This window comes from Macrosteles quadrilineatus, unplaced genomic scaffold (assembly GCF_028750875.1).
Source record: "Macrosteles quadrilineatus isolate MER2022 unplaced genomic scaffold, UCM_ALF_1.0 Scaffold_6__1_contigs__length_79288215, whole genome shotgun sequence".
Classification (NCBI taxonomy): domain Eukaryota; kingdom Metazoa; phylum Arthropoda; class Insecta; order Hemiptera; family Cicadellidae; genus Macrosteles; species Macrosteles quadrilineatus.
The window spans coordinates 73,946,425-73,969,455 of record NW_026542599.1 but is presented as its reverse complement, the minus strand read 5'-3'; the positions used below and the strand labels follow the sequence as shown (position 1 = coordinate 73,969,455).

At 34.6% G+C, this 23,031-nt stretch overlaps 1 protein-coding gene across 2 annotated transcripts; it reads left to right on the top strand.

Annotated features, from left to right (window-relative positions):
- Window positions 1-266: 266 nt before the first annotated feature.
- LOC128996386 (mitogen-activated protein kinase p38b-like) lies at window positions 267-22,795 on the top strand. 2 transcript variants are annotated; one of them, XM_054421687.1, is made up of 10 exons: window positions 267-459; window positions 2,417-2,546; window positions 2,980-3,038; window positions 4,235-4,376; window positions 5,866-6,028; window positions 9,148-9,219; window positions 14,888-14,967; window positions 18,606-18,684; window positions 19,033-19,206; window positions 20,732-22,795. In XM_054421687.1, exons 1-10 carry the CDS (start codon window positions 356-358, stop codon window positions 20,803-20,805), a joined length of 1,077 nt encoding a protein of 358 aa, XP_054277662.1. In that variant the 5' UTR covers window positions 267-355; the 3' UTR covers window positions 20,806-22,795. The 2 variants fall into 2 exon arrangements, with proteins under 2 accessions (XP_054277662.1, XP_054277661.1); XM_054421686.1 differs by lacking the exon at window positions 14,888-14,967 and adding an exon at window positions 13,544-13,623.
- The last annotated feature ends 236 nt before the right edge of the window (window positions 22,796-23,031 follow it).

Below are 23,031 nucleotides of genomic sequence, written 5' to 3'. Positions count from 1 at the left end.
CAAATTTTTCTAAGTCAACGAAATTGAAATAATTAATTCAATAATGAACTGAGCATATATGTATTAGGTAGTAATATTTAAGTTGTTTATACTTTTTCTTACTGCCCTTGGATAGAGTAATATATATGCAGCATGGTTTGTTTTAAAATCATAACTCGGTGATCTCAACTGTTTCATTAAACTATATATGGTATGCATGGGCAAAATCCATAATTATTTTTGTACGTTCTTTGTTCTCAGTTGGCTAACCTGTCAGTTTGAAAATGGCAGATTAGTGTCTGCAGTTTGCTGTGTTTGTTGTAAGAGAAATCGTAGTCTTTCGTAGTTGTACACTTTACTTAGAATTTGTATCAATATGCCTGAATTTTATAAAGTAGAAATCAATAGAACAGAATGGGAAGTCCCCGAAAGATACCAAATGCTGACACCAGTAGGTTCTGGAGCATATGGCCAAGTTTGGTAAGCTGAATTATTTTTGTAAGTTTTAAGACCTTGAATAAACAACAACTCTGATTTATTTTTAGGATATTTAATGAGAACCCTTTTTAAATGGCAATTTCCAAACACTTTGTGTATAAATCCAAGCATGATTTATGCATAACTTAATGTTAGTTGGTGTTTATGTGAAGGCTTTATAGGTAAGTTAAGCCCAGAAATTAAGTAACCCATTTTAGCTCATCTCACCTGTCACAGGCCTAACAGAGGACACACACTCTCCTAAAAGAGTTCTTATTCTAAAGGCTTGTTTACATGTTTAAACAATGCCAGTACTCAGGCTTACCATACCAACAAAACAGGAAGGTTTTTTCGACGACCTAAGTTATATCTAAAGTTAACAGAGAAACCTATCTGGGCCAGGCCTATTCAATAATGTGTTCGGTCTATGGCTGTTATCAATCATCATATGAAATCTTTTGAAACCATTAGCAGACCAATTTATTTACAAATCTATGTATTTTTGAATCATCGGTTAACTTACTGAAATAAAATAGTTAACTTAGGTAGGTATTTTTAATTAGGCCTGTAAGACGTAACTTACAAAAAGTTGGAAATTCACATGATCCCAAGTTATTTACTTAACATCATGTTGTCTTAGGCCTACACCGGAGTTTGGAACAAATTTTGGGAACTTTTGCAACTTAATTCGTTTGTACCAAAAGTTTACAACAGACAGTGCACTTCTCTTGGATTTTGTTTGAAACATTATTTACCGTTCCTGAAGGACATGAGGTCAGTCCTTCTTGAGATTACTATCAAAGAAGATGATCTTTTAGCCTACTGGCTGCGGGGGCGTGTGTGATCCTATCCAACCAACAGAGATTCGAGATGGTAGGCCTACTGGGTGAGAAAGTCACCACAATCCTGATTAAAACAGTGGCAATGAACTGCTAATTTATATCATGCAAATAGAGATGATATCGACCTTCCATTGGGGGAGCTGCGGATGGACTGGAGTTTCAAAACATGTTTGAGAATGTCCAGTATTGGCTTTGAATATTTGACTGGAACGGGAGGACTGACGCGGAGGGCGTGGCACACAGTCAAGTGATGGGTAGGCACTTGAGGTGGTAGGAAAGTTTTGTAAACAGTGTAGAAGTAGACCTACAGAAACACATGTTTAAACCACACCCTTTGATCTTTACCTACTTCTGGCAGGAAACAAAATTTCTGTTGTAAGTTCAATACCTACCTACCTACTAAAAAAACTCTTCCAAACATAAAAATGTTTCTTTATCAAAAGTAGTGTTTCTTGGTTTGTTAGGAACATTTGTTGTAAAAACGTGTTCCAAACTCCGGTGTTTGCGCTTCTTTAAGTTGGTAGGCCTATAATATAATGGTAGCCTAACATTTCCATTATTGACATAGGCCTAAGATTACATTTAAATCCAATCAATTAGGTCATAGTTCAACTGTACATCGTTAAGATCTGTCAACATAATATGGAAAAATTGATTATCGACCCATTTAACAGGTGGATCTAACTTAGTTTATGTCAGGTTACCTTGAAACTGAGTCATCAGTTGGGTCATAGCCTGCCAGTGCATTTGGTTTGGTGTCTAGAATGTGAAGTTATCGTTTTTGTCCCTCTAATAATGTGTATTGTGTTTAAATGTCATTTTAACATAATGTGGCTTTGATGATCTTAAGTTTGAAAACCAAGCAATAAATGCTCTGAAGACACCAGTAAGTAATAAAGTGATTTGTTGACAATCTGTGTAATCTAGGTAGGCCTAATTGTGGTAATAATATCAATCTTGTAGGCTACATTTGATATTCCTGTGTTGAAATTCTTTCCATACAACCAGACTTGAACATTGCTTCAGTCTCGCCATGCCTGTACAATCATATGTGGGCAATCATATGAGTCTGCACTCAAATACTGATGACTTGACTTAAGCTATTTTGAATGTTTCAGTTCTGCTGTAGACAACAAGTATGGAGCTAAAGTAGCAATTAAAAAGTTAGCTCGCCCATTTCAGTCAGCCGTCCATGCCAAGCGAACATATCGGGAACTCCGTATGTTGAAGCATATGAACCATGAAAATGTGAGTAACTTAGGTATCATATGAACTAACTTAACGTCATTTTTTTTAGCTATTGATTTCCTATATAGGGAATAAGCTATTACCATTTAAAAGAAAATTATCCTACTGTTTAGGAGAAAAAACTATAAAAACCCATCAAAATGTGGATGTTAGGATCGAACATGTCCTTCTTAGTGAATTTCCCATATGGGGAATAAGCTATTTAACTTTAGTGTACTTTGGGAAATGAGCTTGTCTAGTGGTAGAGCGCTTTGGTGCCCGAGGTCCCGGGTTCAAATCCTGCGAATCCCCGATAGATTTTATCTAAGTGATAATGCCGCAACCCTGTAGGACTATCCTGAAGTAATGTGTAAAACAGTTCCGGGCTAGAACTAGCGTCCTAGGATGTGTAGGTAGGACATGATCATTCTGTAGTGATTTTTTTCTGTTTCAGGTTATTGGACTACTAGATGTTTTTCACCCTTCCACTAGCCTAGCAGATTTCAGTCAAGTGTAAGTAGATCTGTTACAGTAGGCCTATTATTGACCCTTGGGACTTCTATAAGCGTAATTAATTGTTGTCAGTTTTTGCTTTGACATTTAGTTTCATCTGTTCTTTTACTTTATGAGTCTTCAATCTAATCAGTAGGCTTATTCTTATTTGGTTCAATTACCCCAAAATTAGTCGAAGCAGCTTAGTATTTTAAAACCGAGGAATGAAAAATCAGTGGGATGGGTGGAATGCTTTGTGTAGCTTTGTTATCAAAGATTAACTTAGCTGATATTGGTTGAAATTATTTGGCTAAAATTCTAATGCTAAAAAGATCGTTGACAGGATAGGATATTTTGGATATTTTAGGATATTTTGGATTCTCCTAATCAAAAATTGGATTGTTGCGACATTTTATTTATTTATCGAAGGAAAACTCCATTTTACATTTACAGTTGTCCTTCGATATTCGGACAGGTACGGAACTGACGTGGTGTTCCGACACTATTACTTTATCTGCTATTTTACTCCAGTACCAAAAATGTCGGATTTCAGATAATGGCTAATTTGTAATGTATTGGATTGAAAGCTTAAACTATCATTGTTATACAATGTAACAGTATAACCATTAAATAGGCCCATTTGGATTATAATACTACAGAATGAAGTTTTAACAAAAGATTAATTGTACATAGTCTGTTGCATCCAAGGTCATCTAAAATGTCGGCCTAAGATCACATCATTGTACTGTATTATTTACATGGTGAAAACAGAAAAAGTACAGTATGTCTTCTGTCGAATCTCGTTCTTGTTTCCAACATAGTAAGGTGTTTGCAGCCGATGCAGCTTCTTAACAGCTGACATTGAAGCTTGATTCTGGCGCTGCGTCCTGAATCATTAACTGCGGTGACTTCTTGTACAGTATATCTGCGTGTGTCACATCGGCATCGAGGTTGTCTTCCAACATCTATGTGCCGGATTAACTACATAGGATTTGAATTCATTGAGGGACTATATGCACAAAAACGGCAAAAGGTCTAATAGAAAGTGATGATACTATGATCTAGTAGGCCTACTGATTAAAAAAAAATAATCTGGCCAAGTAGTAGTTATACAAAATTAAAAGGTCCAAAGATCAAATATGAGAAAAGTTTCAACGTCGTCCACAAGACTAGAGCTTATACTGTTTCCTCAAGTGATTGTAGTTGTGTTTGGACAGGTATCTAGTCACACATCTGATGGGAGCAGATCTCAACAACATCGTGAGGACGCAGAAGCTCTCCGACGACCACGTGCAGTTCCTCGTCTACCAGATCCTTCGAGGCCTCAAGTACATCCACTCGGCAGGAATCATTCACAGGGTCAGTAGTTACATTGGAATCATAAAACTGTCAATAAATTGCCATTTGGTGAATATCAGTTTTCCACTACGTTTTTTTTTTTCACGATCCACGGTTAAAATGTGTTTTTTTTGTGAGCCCTTAAAATTGTTGTGTTGTCAAAATTGTTTGTACAGTAGAGTCCCGCAAACTTGGCGTAATGTGGACTGGAAGGGTGCCGAGTTTGTGAAATGCCGGGTTATCGGGAACTAGGGTAAAAAATAAGAACAATACAATTTTTAAGTTTTTAAACTGCCTCTTTTATTTATATTTATGTTACAAGTTAGTATTAAGTCATCAGATATAGCACAACATATCCTTGGTACGAGCTGCAAATGATTTGACTTGATCTGGCTTGAGTCCAGGTTTAATTCGGACTAAAAAAATCACTAATTTTCTGAGCCAGGTGATGGCCGAGTTATCCAGACTGCCGGGTTATCGAGTGCCGAGTTTGCGGGACTCGACTGTACTATTTGACTAGTTATAGTTCAGAGTAAATTGTTTTTGTTTGAGGAAAGGCTAAGATTGTGATTCTTAGAATAAAAGGGTTGCAGCTAGTGTATTGGCTAAACCATGTAGTAGACACAAACAACACAATATCTCTTAAAGGGCTTTGAATTAATTGAAAATGATTTATTTAAACTGGCAAAGTTAGGGCCACATGGCTCTGTTTTACACTTAACCTGACTTTGACAAGTATAAAGAGGGGTGTTTGGATTCATCTACACTTCCTAAACTCCTTGAACAAATACCTAAACATGAGTAAGTAGTCTCCTAGGGACGAAATATGGTGTTTTTTCTGTGTACTATGGCCTGCAAGTAATTTTATTATGCTAGAAAAAAATGTAATCTCTTTTGAAATATTAATCATCTGTGAAGAGAAATGTACAGCAAACCTGGCCCAAGTATTTGGTTATGTATTTGACTGTTGACAGTAGAATCAAAAAGTCAATGGTTATGCTAAGTAGCAAATAACTGTACGAGTATCAAGTGTAATCTTAGAATGATAGTTTGTCAAGTTGTACATGTAAACCTGCTCTCTTGTCTGGCATCGACTTCACAATCCCTAGAGGAACACGTTCCGGGACCATCTTCGGGAGAAGGTACGAGCCCTTTTACTATGCTTATCACCATGCTACTTCACGACTTCTAAGACTTGGCAGAATTTTTGCTCGTCGGTTGAACTTCTTTTTCTCAGCTAACTCCTTCAAAAAAGTCCAGAAGTCCAGAGGCTTCTGCAGTGAACCTCTGCAAATCGGACAGTCAGAAATTTGTAGCTGTTGTATGTTTCTTTATTGCACTAATTTTTTGTTGCTTGTAATTTATTTACAGTATATTAACTTATTGAACAACCGCCCACATATATTTACTATTGATCTTTGGTTGTTGCTTAATACATGCACAACAATGTATTTTCACTGTATTGGTTATAACCGTTTAATGAATAAATTAATGAATATTTGTTTGACAGGACCTGAAGCCGTCCAATATTGCGGTGAATGAGGATTGCGAGTTGAAGATTCTGGATTTTGGACTGGCTCGGCCGACCGAGAATGAGATGACCGGATACGTAGCAACTCGGTGGTACAGAGCACCTGAGATCATGCTCAACTGGATGCATTATAATCAGACTGGTAAGCTTTTTTTTTTTTTTTTTAAAAAAAAGAGGTTGGCGGCCTCTTTTAACTTTGCATTTGCCCGTCCACATAGACTAAGCGCCCGTGCGTGGATCGTTAACAGCAAAGCAAGGAGTGAGCCGGTACAGTACAAAGGTGAACTGTACTGATAAAATGTTATCGGCAGTGACCAGGATCCGAACCCACGACATCGCTGCCTTGGGCCCGAAGTCCGCGACGCTACCGACTGAGCCACCGACTCACTAAACTAAACTAAACTAAACTAAGCTGGCTAGACTTCAAGCCTAGGTCTTATGGTTGACAGTTAATTCTCAATTTAATATTTATAAAACCTTCAGTGAGAAGCATTCTGATTCACTTTGGTTAGTCAGCTGTTATGGATCACTCTGGTTTAGTGAATAATCTCAACTGACTTTCGTTAATTTATTCTTCCTTATTGTACCAATGTGTAAGAGTCAATAAATTATGTTCGTAGTTGTCTGGCTACCTACTCAATCAAGAGTAGGTGCTTTTAAAGCCCTAGTGAAGTGTGTTACGAGTCGATTTGTGTTGAAAGTTAGCAATTACTCATTGATTCAGTTTGTGATCTGTTAAAAAATTTTCTAATACCTATAGAATCCCTCATCTTTAGTTATGTCCATATTCATTCAGTACACCAAGAGTTTTATGATTTTCAGCTAAACCACCAACTGGCACTCGTTTTTCGTTTCTTGTGTATCATAAGGTTGTTAGAACTTATTGCCAAATGGTTTCTTTAAGAAACGTTGGCCCCCATAGAAAGGCACAATCCAGCCTAAAAGTAGGTCTATTACAAGTTTATAAGATTTTTGCCCACTTTTACAAAGGAGAAATAAGATGGTAAAGGAGAAATAAGATTGTTTTAAACTGATTTATAGACTCTTAGCCCTTCTGTAAAATACTTCATAAACTTTCATGATGTAGAACATTGTTTACCAACAGTTATGCTAATGCTAAGCCTTTTATGAACTAGGTTCCCAACAGTTCTAGTCCTTTCTGTACTAGTTCCACCAGCATACTAAGCCTTTGATGGACTAGGTTCCCAACAGTTCTAGTCCTTTCTGGACTAGTTCCACCAGCATACTAAGCCTACTATGGACTAGGTTTACCAACATGCTAAGTCCTTTTATGGACTAGGTTCACCACCTCACCAACATGCTAAGTATTCTATGGACTAGGTTCACCATCATGCTAAGTCCTTTTATGGACTAGGTTCACCACCTCCCCAACATGCTAAGTATTCTATGGACTAGGTTCACCATCACGCTAAGTCCTTCCATGGACTAGCTTTACCATCATACTAAGTCCTTCCATGTACTAGGTTTACCATCATGCTAAGTCCTTCCATGTACTAGGTTTACCATCATGCTAAGTCCTTCCATGGACTAGGTTTACCATCATGCTAAGTCCTTCCATGGACTAGGTTTACCATCATGCTAAGTCCTTTGATGGACTAGGTTTACCATCATGCTAAGTCCTTCCATGGACTAGGTTTACCATCATGCTAAGTCCTTCCATGAACTAGGTTTACCATCATGCTAAGTCCTTCCATGGACTAGGTTTACCATCATGCTAAGTCCTTTGATGGACTAGGTTTACCATCATGCTAAGTCCTTCCATGGACTAGGTTTACCATCATGCTAAGTCCTTCCATGGACTAGGTTTACCATCATGCTAAGTCCTTTGATGGACTAGGTTTACCATCATGCTAAGTCCTTTGATGGACTAGGTTTACCATCATGCTAAGCCCTTCCATGGACTAGGTTTACCATCATGCTAAGTCCTTCCATGAACTAGGTTTACCATCATGCTAAGTCCTTTGATGGACTAGGTTTACCATCATGCTAAGTCCTTCCATGGACTAGGATTACCATCATGCTAAGTCCTTCCATGAACTAGGTTTACCATCATGCTAAGTCCTTTGATGGACTAGGTTTACCATCATGCTAAGTCCTTCCATGGACTAGGTTTACCATCATGCTAAGTCCTTCCATGAACTAGGTTTACCATCATGCTAAGTCCTTTGATGGACTAGGTTTACCATCATGCTAAGTCCTTCCATGGACTAGGTTTACCACCATGCTAAGTCCTTCCATGAACTAGGTTTATCATCATGCTAAGTCCTTTGATGGACTAGGTTTCCAACACAACATGCATTCTATGGAGACTAGGTTCACCAACATGGTAAGTTCTATGGACTACGTTCACCAACATGGTAAGTTCTAAGGACTAGGTTCACCAACATGCTAAGTCCTTTCATGGACCGTTTCACTGTATTGTGAACTTGTGAAATATTGTAACTCATGTTATTATGGAATAGGTCCGCAACTAGTTATGTCTTAAACAAACTAATTTTAGGGATGGTCAAGTCTCGAAATTTTAAATCTCGTTACACGAGACGAGATTTTTTTTTGGCCGAGATTTTAATTGAGACGAGAATTAAAAAAAAAAAAATTAAAAACGCCTGCAGAAAGTAAATGCAATACCCGCAATACAGGAGCGTGTTGTAGTTGCGTTTCCTTTGCGAAGGCGTTCTTATTTAATTAATTCTATAAATGTAAATATTACTCTAATTATTTTAATAATATTACTTTAATAACATTTGAGAAGTTTTGTTAAGTGTAAGCAGTGTGAGGAATGTTTTATTACTATAAAAAGTCAAAACAAGTACGGTAACTATTTTATAAAAATTAATATTGCTTTTATTTTATGATTTATTTTATTTTAGGATAAGTTGAACTCTATCCTAACTGATATCACTATGTTTCCTAATCGTAGGCATTTTTAATAAGTTAGGCGTGATTAATAAAAAAATGTTATGCTGATGTTTTTTAATAAAAGATTGTAAATATTGTTGCCTATTATCATTATTTTTGTATTTAAACAGTCATCTAACAATGTTACAAAATCAGGTAAAAATTTTGAACGTGCATTTCCCGTTGTGTATGAGAAGGGAAATCCCATCTCGATCTCGTCTCGAAATTTTATGAGAAATAAAAAATCTCGTCTCGTCTCGTCTCGAACTAAAAATTCAATCTCGTCCATCCCTACTAATTATAATTTGATTTACTTTTTATTGATTGTTGGGCTTGTTCCAGTGGACATCTGGTCGGTCGGATGTATCATGGCTGAGCTTTTGACCGGAAGGACCCTCTTCCCTGGGACGGATCGTATCCTTTACATCAGTTCAGACTGTAACTTACTAACACTCTGGTTGAGGTACCATCGTTGTGTTCCTTTTGCATGACCTGTGCACCACACACAAAACCGCACAAAGTGTACATGATTTACGCTTTCCAGTCAGATTTTAGGAGTTAAGCTTTTTATAAAAGAAAGCCTAGTTACTGATTAGGATTTTTAAGCGAGTTCAGATTGCTTACCTGTGGAAAGTTGAGTACAAGGTTACAACACTAAAACACTTAACAACAAAAGATTTGCCTAGTATAGGAGGCATATACAGGGTGTTCATTTGAAAACTTTCCATATCTGTTGTGTGCAAAGGTAAGGCTTTTAACACTTGTTTGTTCTCAATTCCCCCTAACTTGGACATGCCAAATCCAATAAAATTATTTTCAATTTTGAAAAATGCCCCAAAAGGGCCCAATTTGGGGGGTAGGGGTGCTTTTTGAGAAATTTTGAAATGTAAACATGGGTTGTGTGATACATCAATTTAAAGCTCTAATCACCCCGATCATTTTGGTGCAAAAAAGGTTTAATTATCTTTAACCATATTTACAGGGTGGGTCAAAACGTTTTAAAAAAGGACTTTGAAGTTAAGTACCGTATTACCCTAACTACTGAACGGAACAGCGCCAAATTTCTTTCCAAGCTTATTCTTGAGCTACTCTTTAAGATAACTTGTAGTAAGGGCATTTTCCAATTTATTATCTAATTTTAAAAAAATCTCAAATTTTAAGAATAAAAGAAATCTGAAAACTAAAAATTCTTAAATAGCAAGGTATAACAAATTTCATACCACGTGAAAGGTCCCTTTTTAACAAACATTTTACGTATTTATGTTTTCTTTCTATCTCTTTCCGTTTAAAAATTGCAGTGGAAAAACATAATTTTCTATGGTAAAATTATAACTAGTTTTCTAATAAAACACATTGCACTTTGTACAACGATGTAGTAGGATTCATAACAAATTGATCGACTACTTTTACGTGTGTCAGAATTCATCCTGTTCTTTTCTCATTGGTAACTGAGCCAGTTTCAGAAAACTTCCTAACTAAATCATTTACAGCCATATGACTCAATGTTATACCTGGATATCTATTGTTAAAAACTTTGCAGTTATCCTGGAACACTTTTGTTGTGACCAATAAGTAAAAATAAAGTCTATTTTTTAAGTTTACACCATATTTGATTAGGTACTACAGGAAATGGTACTTTTGAAATTAGTACTACCATTGACTAGTCAATGGTACTACAGAAAGCGGCCCACGCTTGGGTTTTTCTCATCAGCTATAAAACTTGTTTTTCACAAAGTAAAACGTAATGACTTGTTTGCCTATCTGCCTAAAAATAATTATGAATTGTTTCCTTCAGTTATTGCACCACTTAATGTGTCTAGAGACGAATTTTGGCTGTTTTATTAGAAAACTAGTTACAATTTTACCATAGAAAATTATGTTTTTCTACTGCAATTTTTAAACGGTAAGAGATAGAAAGAAAACTTAAATACGTAAAATGTTTGTTAAAAAAGGACCTTTCACGTGGTATGGAATTTGTCATACCTTGCTATTTAAGAATTTTGAGTTTTCAGCTTTCTTATATTCTTAAAATTTGAGATTTTTTTTAAAATTAGAAAATAACATGGAAAATGACCTTACTACAAGTTATCTTAAAGAGTAGCTCAAGAATAAGCTTGGAAAGAAATTTGGCGCTGTTCCGTTCAGTAGTTAGGGTAATACGGTACTTAACTTCAAAGTCCTTTTTTAAAACGTTTTGACCCACCCTGTAAATACAGTTAAAGATAATTAAACTTTTTTTGCACCAAAATGATCGGGGTGATTAGAGCTTTAAATTGATGTATCACACAACCCATGTTTACATTTGAAAATTGCTCAAAAAGCACCCCTACCCCCCAAATTGGGCCCTTTAGGGGCATTTTTCGAAATTGAAAATAATTTTATTGGATTTGGCATGTCCAAATTATGGGGAAATGAGAACAAACAAGTGTTAAAAGCCTTACCTTTGCACACAACAGATATGGAAAGTTTTCAAATGAACACCCTGTATATAACTTATCTTCAAAGTCTGAATGAGTACTATATTAGGACAAATTGTAATTTTTATGTTTTGGGACCTTTTGTGGTGTATTGGATTCATTTTCAACTACCTAACAATAATGCCGTGATGATTTTGAAATTTTGAAAAATATTTAATTTTAAATATATTTTTCGTGTTATTGGCAAAATTAAATCGTTTTAGATATGAAGGGCCAAAATCATGATAGCATTGTCAAAACCTATTAAAATTAAAAATGTTTGATTGTAAAACAAATACTGGTAACTGGCCTATTGGTAACATAAATGTGATAGGAATTAATTTTTATAAAGTAATGCATATTTTAAAATTTGCTATTTGATTGATTGTTTTTAATATACCTAGAAAGTTTAGTCTAATTTCTTAAATACATCATTTGTTTGATTAACAAAGAACCCAAAACAGATCTTGTACCTTTTAGATAGTTTAGTTAATTTTAGATGATGACAATTTTGCAATTATTTTTTTATGGTTTTATATTAACTTTAATAGTCAGTTTTGTCTTGCCATAAAAACTTGGCCTCAACATAAACACTCTTTTTAATAGTTATGGTCAACTTTTAATCAACCTTTTTATTTAGACTTCTTTCAGAAATACAATAATTTCATGTTATTAATAATGCATTTAGTTAATATTAATAATATTTATCAACATTATACTGTTTATCAAATATAACTTTAGATAAGGAAACTATTGTGGAAATGCTAATTACTGTAATGCCAGATTAGACAATGAACAATTTGATGATTCAGTATTGAATGTTGTTAACAGAAGCCAAAATAGAGCTGATGAATTTAATTCCTTTTCGTGATTAGTATAAAAAAATGTTCACAATAAGATTTTGCTTATTTATTTTTAATTTTGTAGCTACAAATAAGTACATACTACAAAAAATCAATTAATGACAACATAAAATCACTTTCATATCCGTGGCATGCAAAAAATCATTGCCTACGGGATTTTATTTGTTTTGTGGTTTTTGCATGAGAAGTTGTGTACCTATTATTGATATCTGTGTAATTGTCTTGTGTATAATCAATCTGTTTCGATTCACATATTTGTCTAACAAGGAAATTATTTTTATATTTTATCCGTTGGTTTTTTATTATTTCTGTACATTCACTGATAATTTCGCTCTAAATTTTTGGCTTTCGCACTGGAAATTGTTTTTAAATATATGGAACTTTACAAATATATAAATAAAACTATCGGGTCGGGTTGAAAGTGGTCCACTCATTGACCAAAAGCCATTATGTGTACAAAGTTCCTTTTCAAAACATTTTTATTAGGTCTACACCAATTTTTTAAAATAGAAATTTGACGACAAACTAGGAATAACTACATTTTGTCAGCCTTTACTCTCAGTTCTTATACTTGTTACAATCATTAACACAGACATGAACCGAAAGATATGATGTTATAATTGGGTTCGTGGCACAAAATGGTTCTTAGTTTCAGAAGTTGTATAACTTTTACAGACTGGCAAGGGCATATTTGTATGACTAGCTTGCATGTACGGTAAAAAAATCTCATGAATTCTCCATTTAAAAAAACCATTAAATGGTAGCCCTACACTAGCTGATCACATTGCTAATTAGAATAGTGTTATGCTACTGTTGAGGAAATTTTTCCGAGTTTGAACTTAAATATCTCTGGGATTGATCATCTTATTGTCTTAATTTTTGCTGTGGTGAAAGACCCTAAAAAATACAGGCATAAAAAATGTATCTCCTCAGATTATAAATCTAACATATATTAATTATTTCTTGAGTCACGACAAACTGGTTGAAATTTTGAATAAAGTTTACAGCGTCTTAATAACGATTTTAGCATACAGTAAAAAAATTAAAAGCAGCAAAAACAATGTAACCAACAATGTAAACCTACAAGTAAGCTCTAACAATTTCAGAACTATTGGTTTGGGGTTTTCTTTAGACTTCAATGTTTGTGAAGACTTCTTAAAACCTGTCCTTTTTAGAGTCTTTATACTTTTTCTGGCTAACTGAAAATTATTTTATTACATGTCAAATGTATTCAAACTAGCTTTTTTATTTTTATTTCATCAAATTTCATCAACTTTTTTATTTTATCAAAATTTGATGATCCATCTCGGAAATACTCTAAACTCGTATGCATGTAGTTGTTTCCTCGACAGTAGATTTGCTCGCTTGGGAGCAGCTTGGAGACCTGGGCTTGTGTCTGTCTGTATCCTTAGCTGATAGATATCCACCAACTGAACCTTATCATGGAGATCTTGGGCACACCTAACGCTGAGTTCATGGCGAGAATCTCCAGTGAGTCGGTAAGTTGATTGACTCACGCTTACGCTTATCGGCCATGCTTTAAACGGTTGGCGTCAGTGCTTAATGCCGTTAGCATCAGTGCTTTGCCCGGATAGCATCAGTGCTTTGCAGTTTAGAAGGTTAATTTGTTGGGGCAAATGACTCACACATTTTCATTTAGTCTTGTAAATGAAGGTTACAACAAGAAATGTTTATCTAGTGGTCCTCTGCGTCTTGATTTAGTTTTCCTTTTGTCAAGTAGGCATATTAGTAATGTGGTACTGCACAAATAATGTGTGGTTTCATCCATACATTTTCTTATAAATTCCTATAGCTCAGTTTTTAAGTTTAACGGTGTCTGAACGAGAGAGAGTCTCGTATACAGTAGACTCCCTCTTATCCGGGCTCCTCGGGACCGAGGCCAGTCCGGATAACGGGTTTTCCGGTTAAACCAACCTCCCCAAAAACTCGTAAAAACGGACCATATGAATGCGTATTTGACTTAGCTAAATTTATGAGAGCATTGTATTTAGACACGTAATCACTGGTCTCAAATCTTTACCACGAGAACGGTCGTTTCAGTACCGCCCACTTCCTGTCGATCTAGTCCAGTTAAACCGATGTGCTGATAAAAATAGTCCGGTTAAATAGATGACATTACCGCCGAGTGTAGACCGGTTAAAAGGTGTCCGGATAAGAGGGAGTCTACTGTACTGAGTTTTAAGGATGAAGTTAGTTATTCACGTTTACTACAAGCACAAAGTAAGTTTCTCTTAAAAGACTTCATTCCCAGAACAAACAGAATTATTTTAAACTTACGGTATGTTCAGTTAATCCTATAAATACGTAATTTCTTTACACACTCTTAGGCTTATGTACCAATGTTATGTGTTTAGTCTGTGACTCACCAGCAATGCACGTAAATGGGATCCATTTTACTGTTTAAACATTTGCTTTTTTGTGTTTTTAATAAATTTCACAACATTTGTGAAATTCATTTGGTGTTTTTCCAACTGCTTGCTAGTCGCCAATGTGTGTTTACTAAGTGTTTTGTTAGTTATTTTTTTGTTTGACAATATGGACACAAAAAATTATAGTATAAAAAATAATGTGAATACAGTAGTAAAAGTGCAAAGGAGTGTCAACTATTCAATAAATATGCCTAATTCATAAAAAACCCACTAAAAGCCATACAATAATAATACTCAGAATAAACTAAATAAATTGTATAATTGAGCTTGGTGGCTACATAACGCAGAGTGAGTTGAGCCTTAACACAAGTAGATGTTGACCATTTAACCAGAGTTCTAGTGCTGTGTGGTACGCCTCGCCCGGATACGGTGGCTAAAATAACCAGTGAGGAGGTATTACGATTACGAGTCAATTATTAATTAATTGTAATATAATTTAGTTGTGTACTTTATAAAAAAAAATCTAACTACTGATTGCAAAGCGGTAGTGGATATTAACCATTAATAGTTTAGTATTTTTTATGATGTGTTTTGTTTTTTTAAATTTATGCTTTCTATTGAGGTTTAAATTTTTGCCTATGTGTTTTTAACCCATTGGCCTACTTCGACGGTCGCTAACCGCCGTGACGCCGCGGTCCCTAGTAATACAATGACGAGTAGCGACCGCGCACCAAGTAGTTGTCCGTTTCAATGCTAGATAGCAGCACTAATCAGGCAAACTGCTTTACCACGGCCTGTTTTTAGTTGAAATGAATTAGTATTTCAGTTTTCGGGTTGGTAGGCCTGTTTTTAGTGCGAGTAAATATTGATTTCTTGGCAACCTGTTGCTCTCAGCTTTCTGCTGTGTTTGTTTACAGAATGGCGGGTCGGGATTGTTTACGTTCGAGTGAAATAGATCGTTTTATTGATGATGATAGTTATTTGTTGAGTGAAATTGATAGTGAAACGAATGAAGATGTCAATGAACGAATGTTTGAAAGTGAGAATGAAAGTGAGAACGATAGTGAGACGGAATCTGACGAAAACGAAGAGGCTGTTGACGAACCTGACGATCTACCGGTGGATTTGGTTCTTGAAACCATTGAAAATGTTGTTCGTGGAGATGGCAATATACCAATGGACTCTATTGAGGAAATTATTGAAAAGGTGGTAAGTGGAGAAATTGGTTTTTTAGAGGAGCCTATGGCGTGGGAAGATGCTCCCAATGAGCCAAAAAATATTGTATTTTACGGTGACAAAGTAGGAGTAAATATTGCACAATCGCAGCTCCTAGATTCCGAATTAGATGTTTTTTCTGAGTATCTAGGCGATGATTTCTTTGAGCGGATTGCCATAGAGACAAATAATTATGCTGCAAAATGTTTTGCAGATCCAAACCGGAAAAAACTAAAAGATGATTCTAATTGGTTTGACTGTGAGACTTATGAAATAAAGGCATTTTTTTCCTTATTTATTCTAATGAGTGTGGTACAAAAGCCAACTTTGCAGTCTTATTGGAGCAAAAGGAAAGTAATTGAAACTCAGATATTTTCTGAAATAATGCCGTTTCGAAGATTTCAAATGATCATGCGTTTTATTCATTTTTCAAATGAAGCAACTAGTCGGCCTACGGATAAACTGAAAAAAATCAGACCTGTAATTGACTACATGTCAAACAAGTTTTTACAAAACTACACCCCGGACAGAGATATCTCTGTAGACGAGAGTTTGATGAAATTCAGAGGCAGACTCTCTTACATACAATTCAACAGAAGTAAGAGGGCTAGGTTTGGTATAAAAATTTACAAACTATGTGAGTCATCAACAGGCTATTGCTCTGCCTTTGAAATTTATACGGGCAAAAAGAGTCTTCCCAAGGGTCAACTAGTTAGTGAACAGATAGTTTTGCAACTCACAGAGCCGTTTTTAGATAAAGGCTACATAATGCATATCGATAATTGGTATTCATCACCAAGATTGTTTGTGAACCTGCTTGAACGGAACACATACGCAATTGGTACCGTGAGACCCAATAGAAAGAATATGCCAGGTGATATGAAGGAGCCCTTGGAAAAAGGAGAAGCACAGCGTAGAAGTGCGGAAGGTCTCCTTGTGGTTAGGTGGATGGACCGGAAGGCTGTGAACACGATTAGCTCCAAACATTCTGACATCGACTTTACGTCAACAGGGAAAATGTCAAGGCCTACAAGGGACAAACCTGCTACTACAATCATGAAACCTAAGCAGATTATTGAATACAATCAGGGCATGCTTGCAGTTGACCGCCAGGACCAAGTATTGTCTTACAACCCAGTGATGAGAAGGTATGTGAAGGGTTATGTGAAGATTTTTTTCTACCTTTTTGAGGTTTCTATGTTCAACTCTTTTGTAGTTTACAAAAAGCTATCTGGCAAAAGTAAGCAGCACTTCTCTGAGTACAAAACAAATCTGGCTGAACAAATCACTCAATCAATCCGGCTACGACCGAGGACATCACCTGGAAGACCATCGACAAGTAACCCAATGCGACTCCAGGGACGACTTCATTTCCCAATGACCATACCAGCTACACCTTCCAAACCGATGCCAACTAAAAGGTGCCTTGTATGTTCCTCAAAAGGGCTCAGAAGAGAAGTGAGGATCCAGTGCAGCAAGTGTGTGGTGCCGCTTCACATCGACGGCTGCTTTGAGGCATACCACACCTTAGTGAACTACTAAGAGTTGAGGGACAAGTGTAAATAGTGTATATAGTGTAGTTGTAAAAAGCAATCATGCCCAGTCAAAAGAAATTTAGTTAGGTATATTGTTTGTGAAGTGTGAAGAGACCTAACTTACATGAAATTTATGAAGTGAAGGCCTACATATTGGATAATATTTTAAAGGTACGTGTTTTCCATTTATTATTTTTATTATATTTATTATTTTACCAGGCCCGCATTTAGCCTATTATTATAAGTATCCTTATTTTGAAATGGTAAACTTCTAAGGTGATCTTTTCTATGTGGTGTCTAGGTAGGCCTAACCGAAGCCTAAGTTACAGACTGCGCTAAGTCCATAACGTCTTGTTACTATTTAATTTTTTGAGGACTTATTTATCTTATGTAAAATTATAACAAAAAAAATTCTTATTTGTAACTAAATACTAAATGATAAAAAAATAAAAAAAAATAAAAAAAAATAAATTGATGATTTAATTACTAATTAATTAATTAATTAATTAATTATAATTAAATTTTTAAAAAAAATTTTAAAAAAATCTAATTTTTATATTTTGATATTAGCTTGACATGTTTCCAAAGTTTGAAAGAATTCTGATGCAAAATAAGAGAGATATAAGTGTTAATGCAAAAGCCTGCAAAATCCTAGAAATTAATAGGATTTCCAAGGGTTCAACAGGGCCTATAATATGCGTAGGCCAATGGGTTAATGAACAAGGATGTATGATATTTTTATTTAGGTAGTTTTGCTTATGTAGCTGTACAGTTTATTCTTTAGTTTGTTTATCAATCAAAAATATATTTGTCTAGATTGTTGACATTTAAAATTATTTTCTGTTTTATTTAAATACATAGCTTAGGACTTTTTAGGTAGTTACTAAACCAATTGTTGCCATTAATAGAATATTAACTGTTTTGGACAACAATTTTTACATTGGTAGGATATGAAACAAGTTTTTTTATTAATACCTTGCGACTACCTTACATTTCTTAATTGATATCCTAAAATTAAGTGTTAAATGAAGTTAATCATTCACAAGACCTTTATTTCCACCTTTGTTTATTTCCAAAAAAATCCCAGAAAGCATTGGCGATGGAATAGCAGAACTCTACTGCATTTTAGAATAATGTTAAGATATTAATAAAAAAATTACAACTATAAACTTAAAAATTAAAATTTGTAGTGGAAAAATTGGTACAGAATTATGGACACATAATACTAACTCATTTACAACATTCCTTACACACTTTCCTTAAAGTTTTGAAGTTTTTACACGCTTTTCTTATTCTTATAAACCAGGTTTTATAACAAAAGTAAAAGATATTTTTTTCCAGGCCAGAAATTATATCCAGTCGCTGCCTCCCCTTGCAAGGAAAGACTTCAACGTTGTGTTCCGAGGTGCTAATCCTGAAGGTGAGATGTTCGCTTTGAATAGTTTCATTTTAAATCTTGTGTGTATGTCAATAAAAAAAAACATATTTTTGCTGTGACTGTGTGTTGCAAACTACTGCATCCTACACCACATTACAATCTTCCTTTCTTTGTGATTGATAAATAGGTAAATGGCCGAGATATATCTTAATTTTGTTTGTAAATGTGTTAGCTATCAAGACGACTCGTTTACTGAACGTAAGCCTGCTCTTGCCCAATAAAGTAGCCCAGTCCTTATTGCCTGTTCTCTACAGCATTTATCCCTGTCTTGCCAACAGTCTTGTAAGGATTTGTTCTTTTGGAAATGTCCTTATGCAATTTCTGTCGCAGCTATCGATCTGCTGGAGAAGATGCTGGAGTTGGACGCAGAGAAGCGCATCACCGCAGAGCAGGCTCTGGCACACAAGTATCTCGCGCAGTACGCAGACCCCAGTGACGAACCTATCAGTCCGCCATACGACCAGAGCTTTGAGGACATGGAGTTACCCGTGGAGAAGTGGAAAGGTAAGTCACAGATTGTGTTTGAGGTACAAACTACTATTGATACAATAGAACAATAACAACCCACCCTTGAAAATGTTATTTCCAAATACCATTGATTTTGTTATCCTAGTCATCATTATTGCAAAACTCAATAAGAAGTGTAACATTGATAATTCCCATGTGAGACTTGCTATAGAGTTCTACTGTATCTATTCCTTTGCCGGTTTCTCTTCTACGTCAGTACTGGTACAGGTCGCTGACAAAAATTGATTCTCGGTACCAGTACTTTCAGTACCTAACCAATATAGTACCATTGACTTCAAGATACTGAAGTAGACATCCCAGTCCATATGGACCAACTGGAGTGTTTTTGTTCTCTACTCAAAAGAACTTAGTTGAATGAGCCTTTATCAGAATTCACTGCAGTCTAAAATTTAATTTTCCGCTTTAGTTTTTATTAGTGAGATAGTTGATGTGACATAATAGATGCCATTGGTTAAGCTGTGATTTCTTGATTAAAAGTTGGCTTATTTGGCAAAAAATCTTAAATTTACAATAGCACACTCTGTTGTTGGCTGGATTCCACTATGTTAATTTTGATTCAAAAGTGAATGACAACTTTAATATGGGGATGGAATGTCTATATAAAGATAGTACTAATTTCTTTCAAGCAAGCGTTATATGTTTTACTTTGCATGTTTAATACATAAGTTGCCACACAATTTTTTAAAGTTTCTATACAACATTTTGTTATATTCTTACCTGGGTTCTGCACAAACTGTGTACAGGTCTCTCATAGCAACAGATTTTACATGGCTGTCGCCCATGGCTCTTTTCCTGAATGTGAATTGTATACAGTAGACTCTCGCTCATCCGGATCGGCCTTGTCTGGACTCCCGCTAGTCCGGATTGACAATCGTGATTTTTTTTTTAGTAGCACAGTACAGTAGAAGTCCGATTATCTGCTAAACGGGACCGAGACTACCTCGAATAATCAAAAACTCGGATAACATGGCAGTAAAAATTATAGGTTATAATAAGACAAACATCATATTGAAACTGTGGAATATGGTTTATTATTACAGTACAGTAATAAGTGATTTATGATTAAATAAAAAGATATTTCTCTACCAACAATCGATTTATTACCGGGGAAACTGCATTTGCCCAGCTATCAATACTGTGGACCTGGAACAAAATTGAAAAAAAAGGGTATATACAGTACTGTATCTGCTCAACTCTCGATAGTTCGGATTTTTGGTAATATCGACCAGACGTCCGCCACATGAGCGAGAGTCTACTGTATTACTTTCTGTAAAAACCTTTATTATATTTCTGTCATCCATGTATTTCTTTGTATATTTTTGAGTAATTATAGAGGTCAAAACAGGTTAGTTTTCACTTTAAATGCACTTTGTTTTTTATTCTCCTTTTTAATTCAGCAACATTTTTCATTTGGTTTAGAATTACTCCTCAAAATTAGCACATGACTTTGAATTTTCCAAAACTTCACTGAAGATGTTAACCTAATGAGTTTTATTTTCAGAACTAGTCTACCAAGAAGTAACAAATTTCGTCCCTCAACAGCTTCCCGCGGCCGCTCAACCCGCTGAGACTTAAGATCAGTCTCGTCTCCTTTGACCTGAACCGTCTTAGATAACAAATTTGTGATAGCAGGAGAATATTACTTGTGTTGTCTGATAGCTGTTTAAAACTTCTAGGAGTTTTTTTTTTATTTAATTTAAATTATTGTCAAATTTTATTCCAAGTAGGCCTATTGGAAAACTAATAACAATTAACAATGTTTGCAATTGCAAACAAACTTTGAATTTACCTGGTAGGCTGCTTTCAAATTTTATTTAACGTAGTTAAATTTTACATAGACCTTTTGTTTATCAATAAGGAAATATAAACATTAAACTGACAAATTTGTTTAAAATAAACAGTTATCAGACATAAAACGGCGCAAAATTCAACTGCAAGTGCTTTAATAGTTAAGGATTGAAATATAGGATAACAATATGTATAATTAACACCACTAAAATATTTTTTTATTTGAGATTAACCATTAACAAGCGATAGATTTAGATTTATTTTGATCTAATCCTTTTAGCAACCTTTAACGTTAGAAAAAAGGTTGTATTTTTGTAGTACAAATTATTTTAACAGAGATTTACTTGGTTGATTTCTTAATTTGCTTCTTCGGGAAGGATTAGAGTTGTACTTTATTTTAACACTAATTTTATTTATATAGTTGAAATTTGTAAGAGTTTAATCGTAAATAATTTTTTTTTTAATAGTATGTGTTTTACTAGCATTATTTGCAAATGGCTGCTAATGTACTTTGGCTTAGTCGGTGGAATGATATTTTTATTTTAAATTCTAGCTAAGAAAAAAATTGTAGCATTATTGTCGGTTGAGTACATTAATATTTCTTAACATGTAGCTGATTAAATTGGTCCATTATTATTATACCTATAGTTATGTGGTATTTGTTATTTTTTTCTTTCATCTGATGAAACTCTTTTTACTAAGTAAATAATTTTTTTTCCAAAAGTTCAATCTTTCTGTGTCAAATAATGATTACGTGATACATTATGACTAAATACCCAATGGGATGCTGTAAATATTGATATCTTTAAGGGTTTTACAAACTATTTTAATTTTTTTTTTGTAAATTATAAAAAAAAATGTTGGTCTCTTAATGAAATTATTTTAGTTCATCGCCTGCTATACATACCTTCAATAATATTCTGCAAGTCTAAAAGGTAATGTTTTCCTAAAAAGAAAACTTGAAATCTAAACTTCAAATAGTAAACAATTACTTATAAGTTATTTTCTAAAATTGTATGAAATTTTATAAATCTTAATTTTTTTCTATTTACAATTTAATTTTTATGTTTACATACAAATTTGTATAAAACCTTAAAAATTTGTTCTAAGTAGAGGGCGAGGGTTTAGAAAGAACTTGTCTTTAACCTAAAATTTAGTTTAATTGTGAATTGACATTTTAAGATGGTCCATTTTACACTATTTTTTAGGCTCTTTTAAACGTACATCCTAAAACATAGTTTAAAACATTAATTTATTTGTTAGGGAATAATTGTATTTTGTGTTGTAATTACCTAGAGTTTACTTACATTTAATTGAAAATTTGTGTGTGTGGAATTCATCGATGTCTATATCAGTTGTTGTTTTAGCTTTTTAGGCAAATTTAAGTGTCTATTGTGTCTATTTATATTCATCACTTTTAAAGTTCCTTTTCAAGATCAAAATGTTATAAATTTTCTCCTGCTCATATTCGGTTTGATTTTAAAGGACGTGTTAGATTAAGTATATTGCTCATTTCAGTTCTCGACTTTCTTTAAGGATTAACATTTGTCTAGCAGTTTGATTTGCTCATTTAACCATTCCACCAAAATATTTGGATACCAATATTTCTATAGTGTGGATTATAATCAATCAACTGTCCAAGCCAAGCTATTTTGTAGCACTTCCATGTCAAAATGTTGAAAGACACAAAAGTTAAGTGAGATTTTTCAGTGCAATGCTCTAGTATGGTTTTGTTATTGTAAATAAACGTAATTAAATATTATTGTTGTTAATCAAACGATCGTGTTTTGAAATTCCCCAACCTTTGATCCTCATAGATTGTATTGATTTAGCTATGGTTTCATTGTTTTTACTTTCTCCCCCTATATACATTGTATGGAGAAAGTATTATTTTTGTCAACATTTTCGAGCTTGAGTTTTGCGTGGATATTAGGGCAATATTATCCTCACGGTGGTCACCGGGTTCTCACTTGGTGCCTCAAAGTCAGTTAGTTTCTTTTGAAAATTGATTCC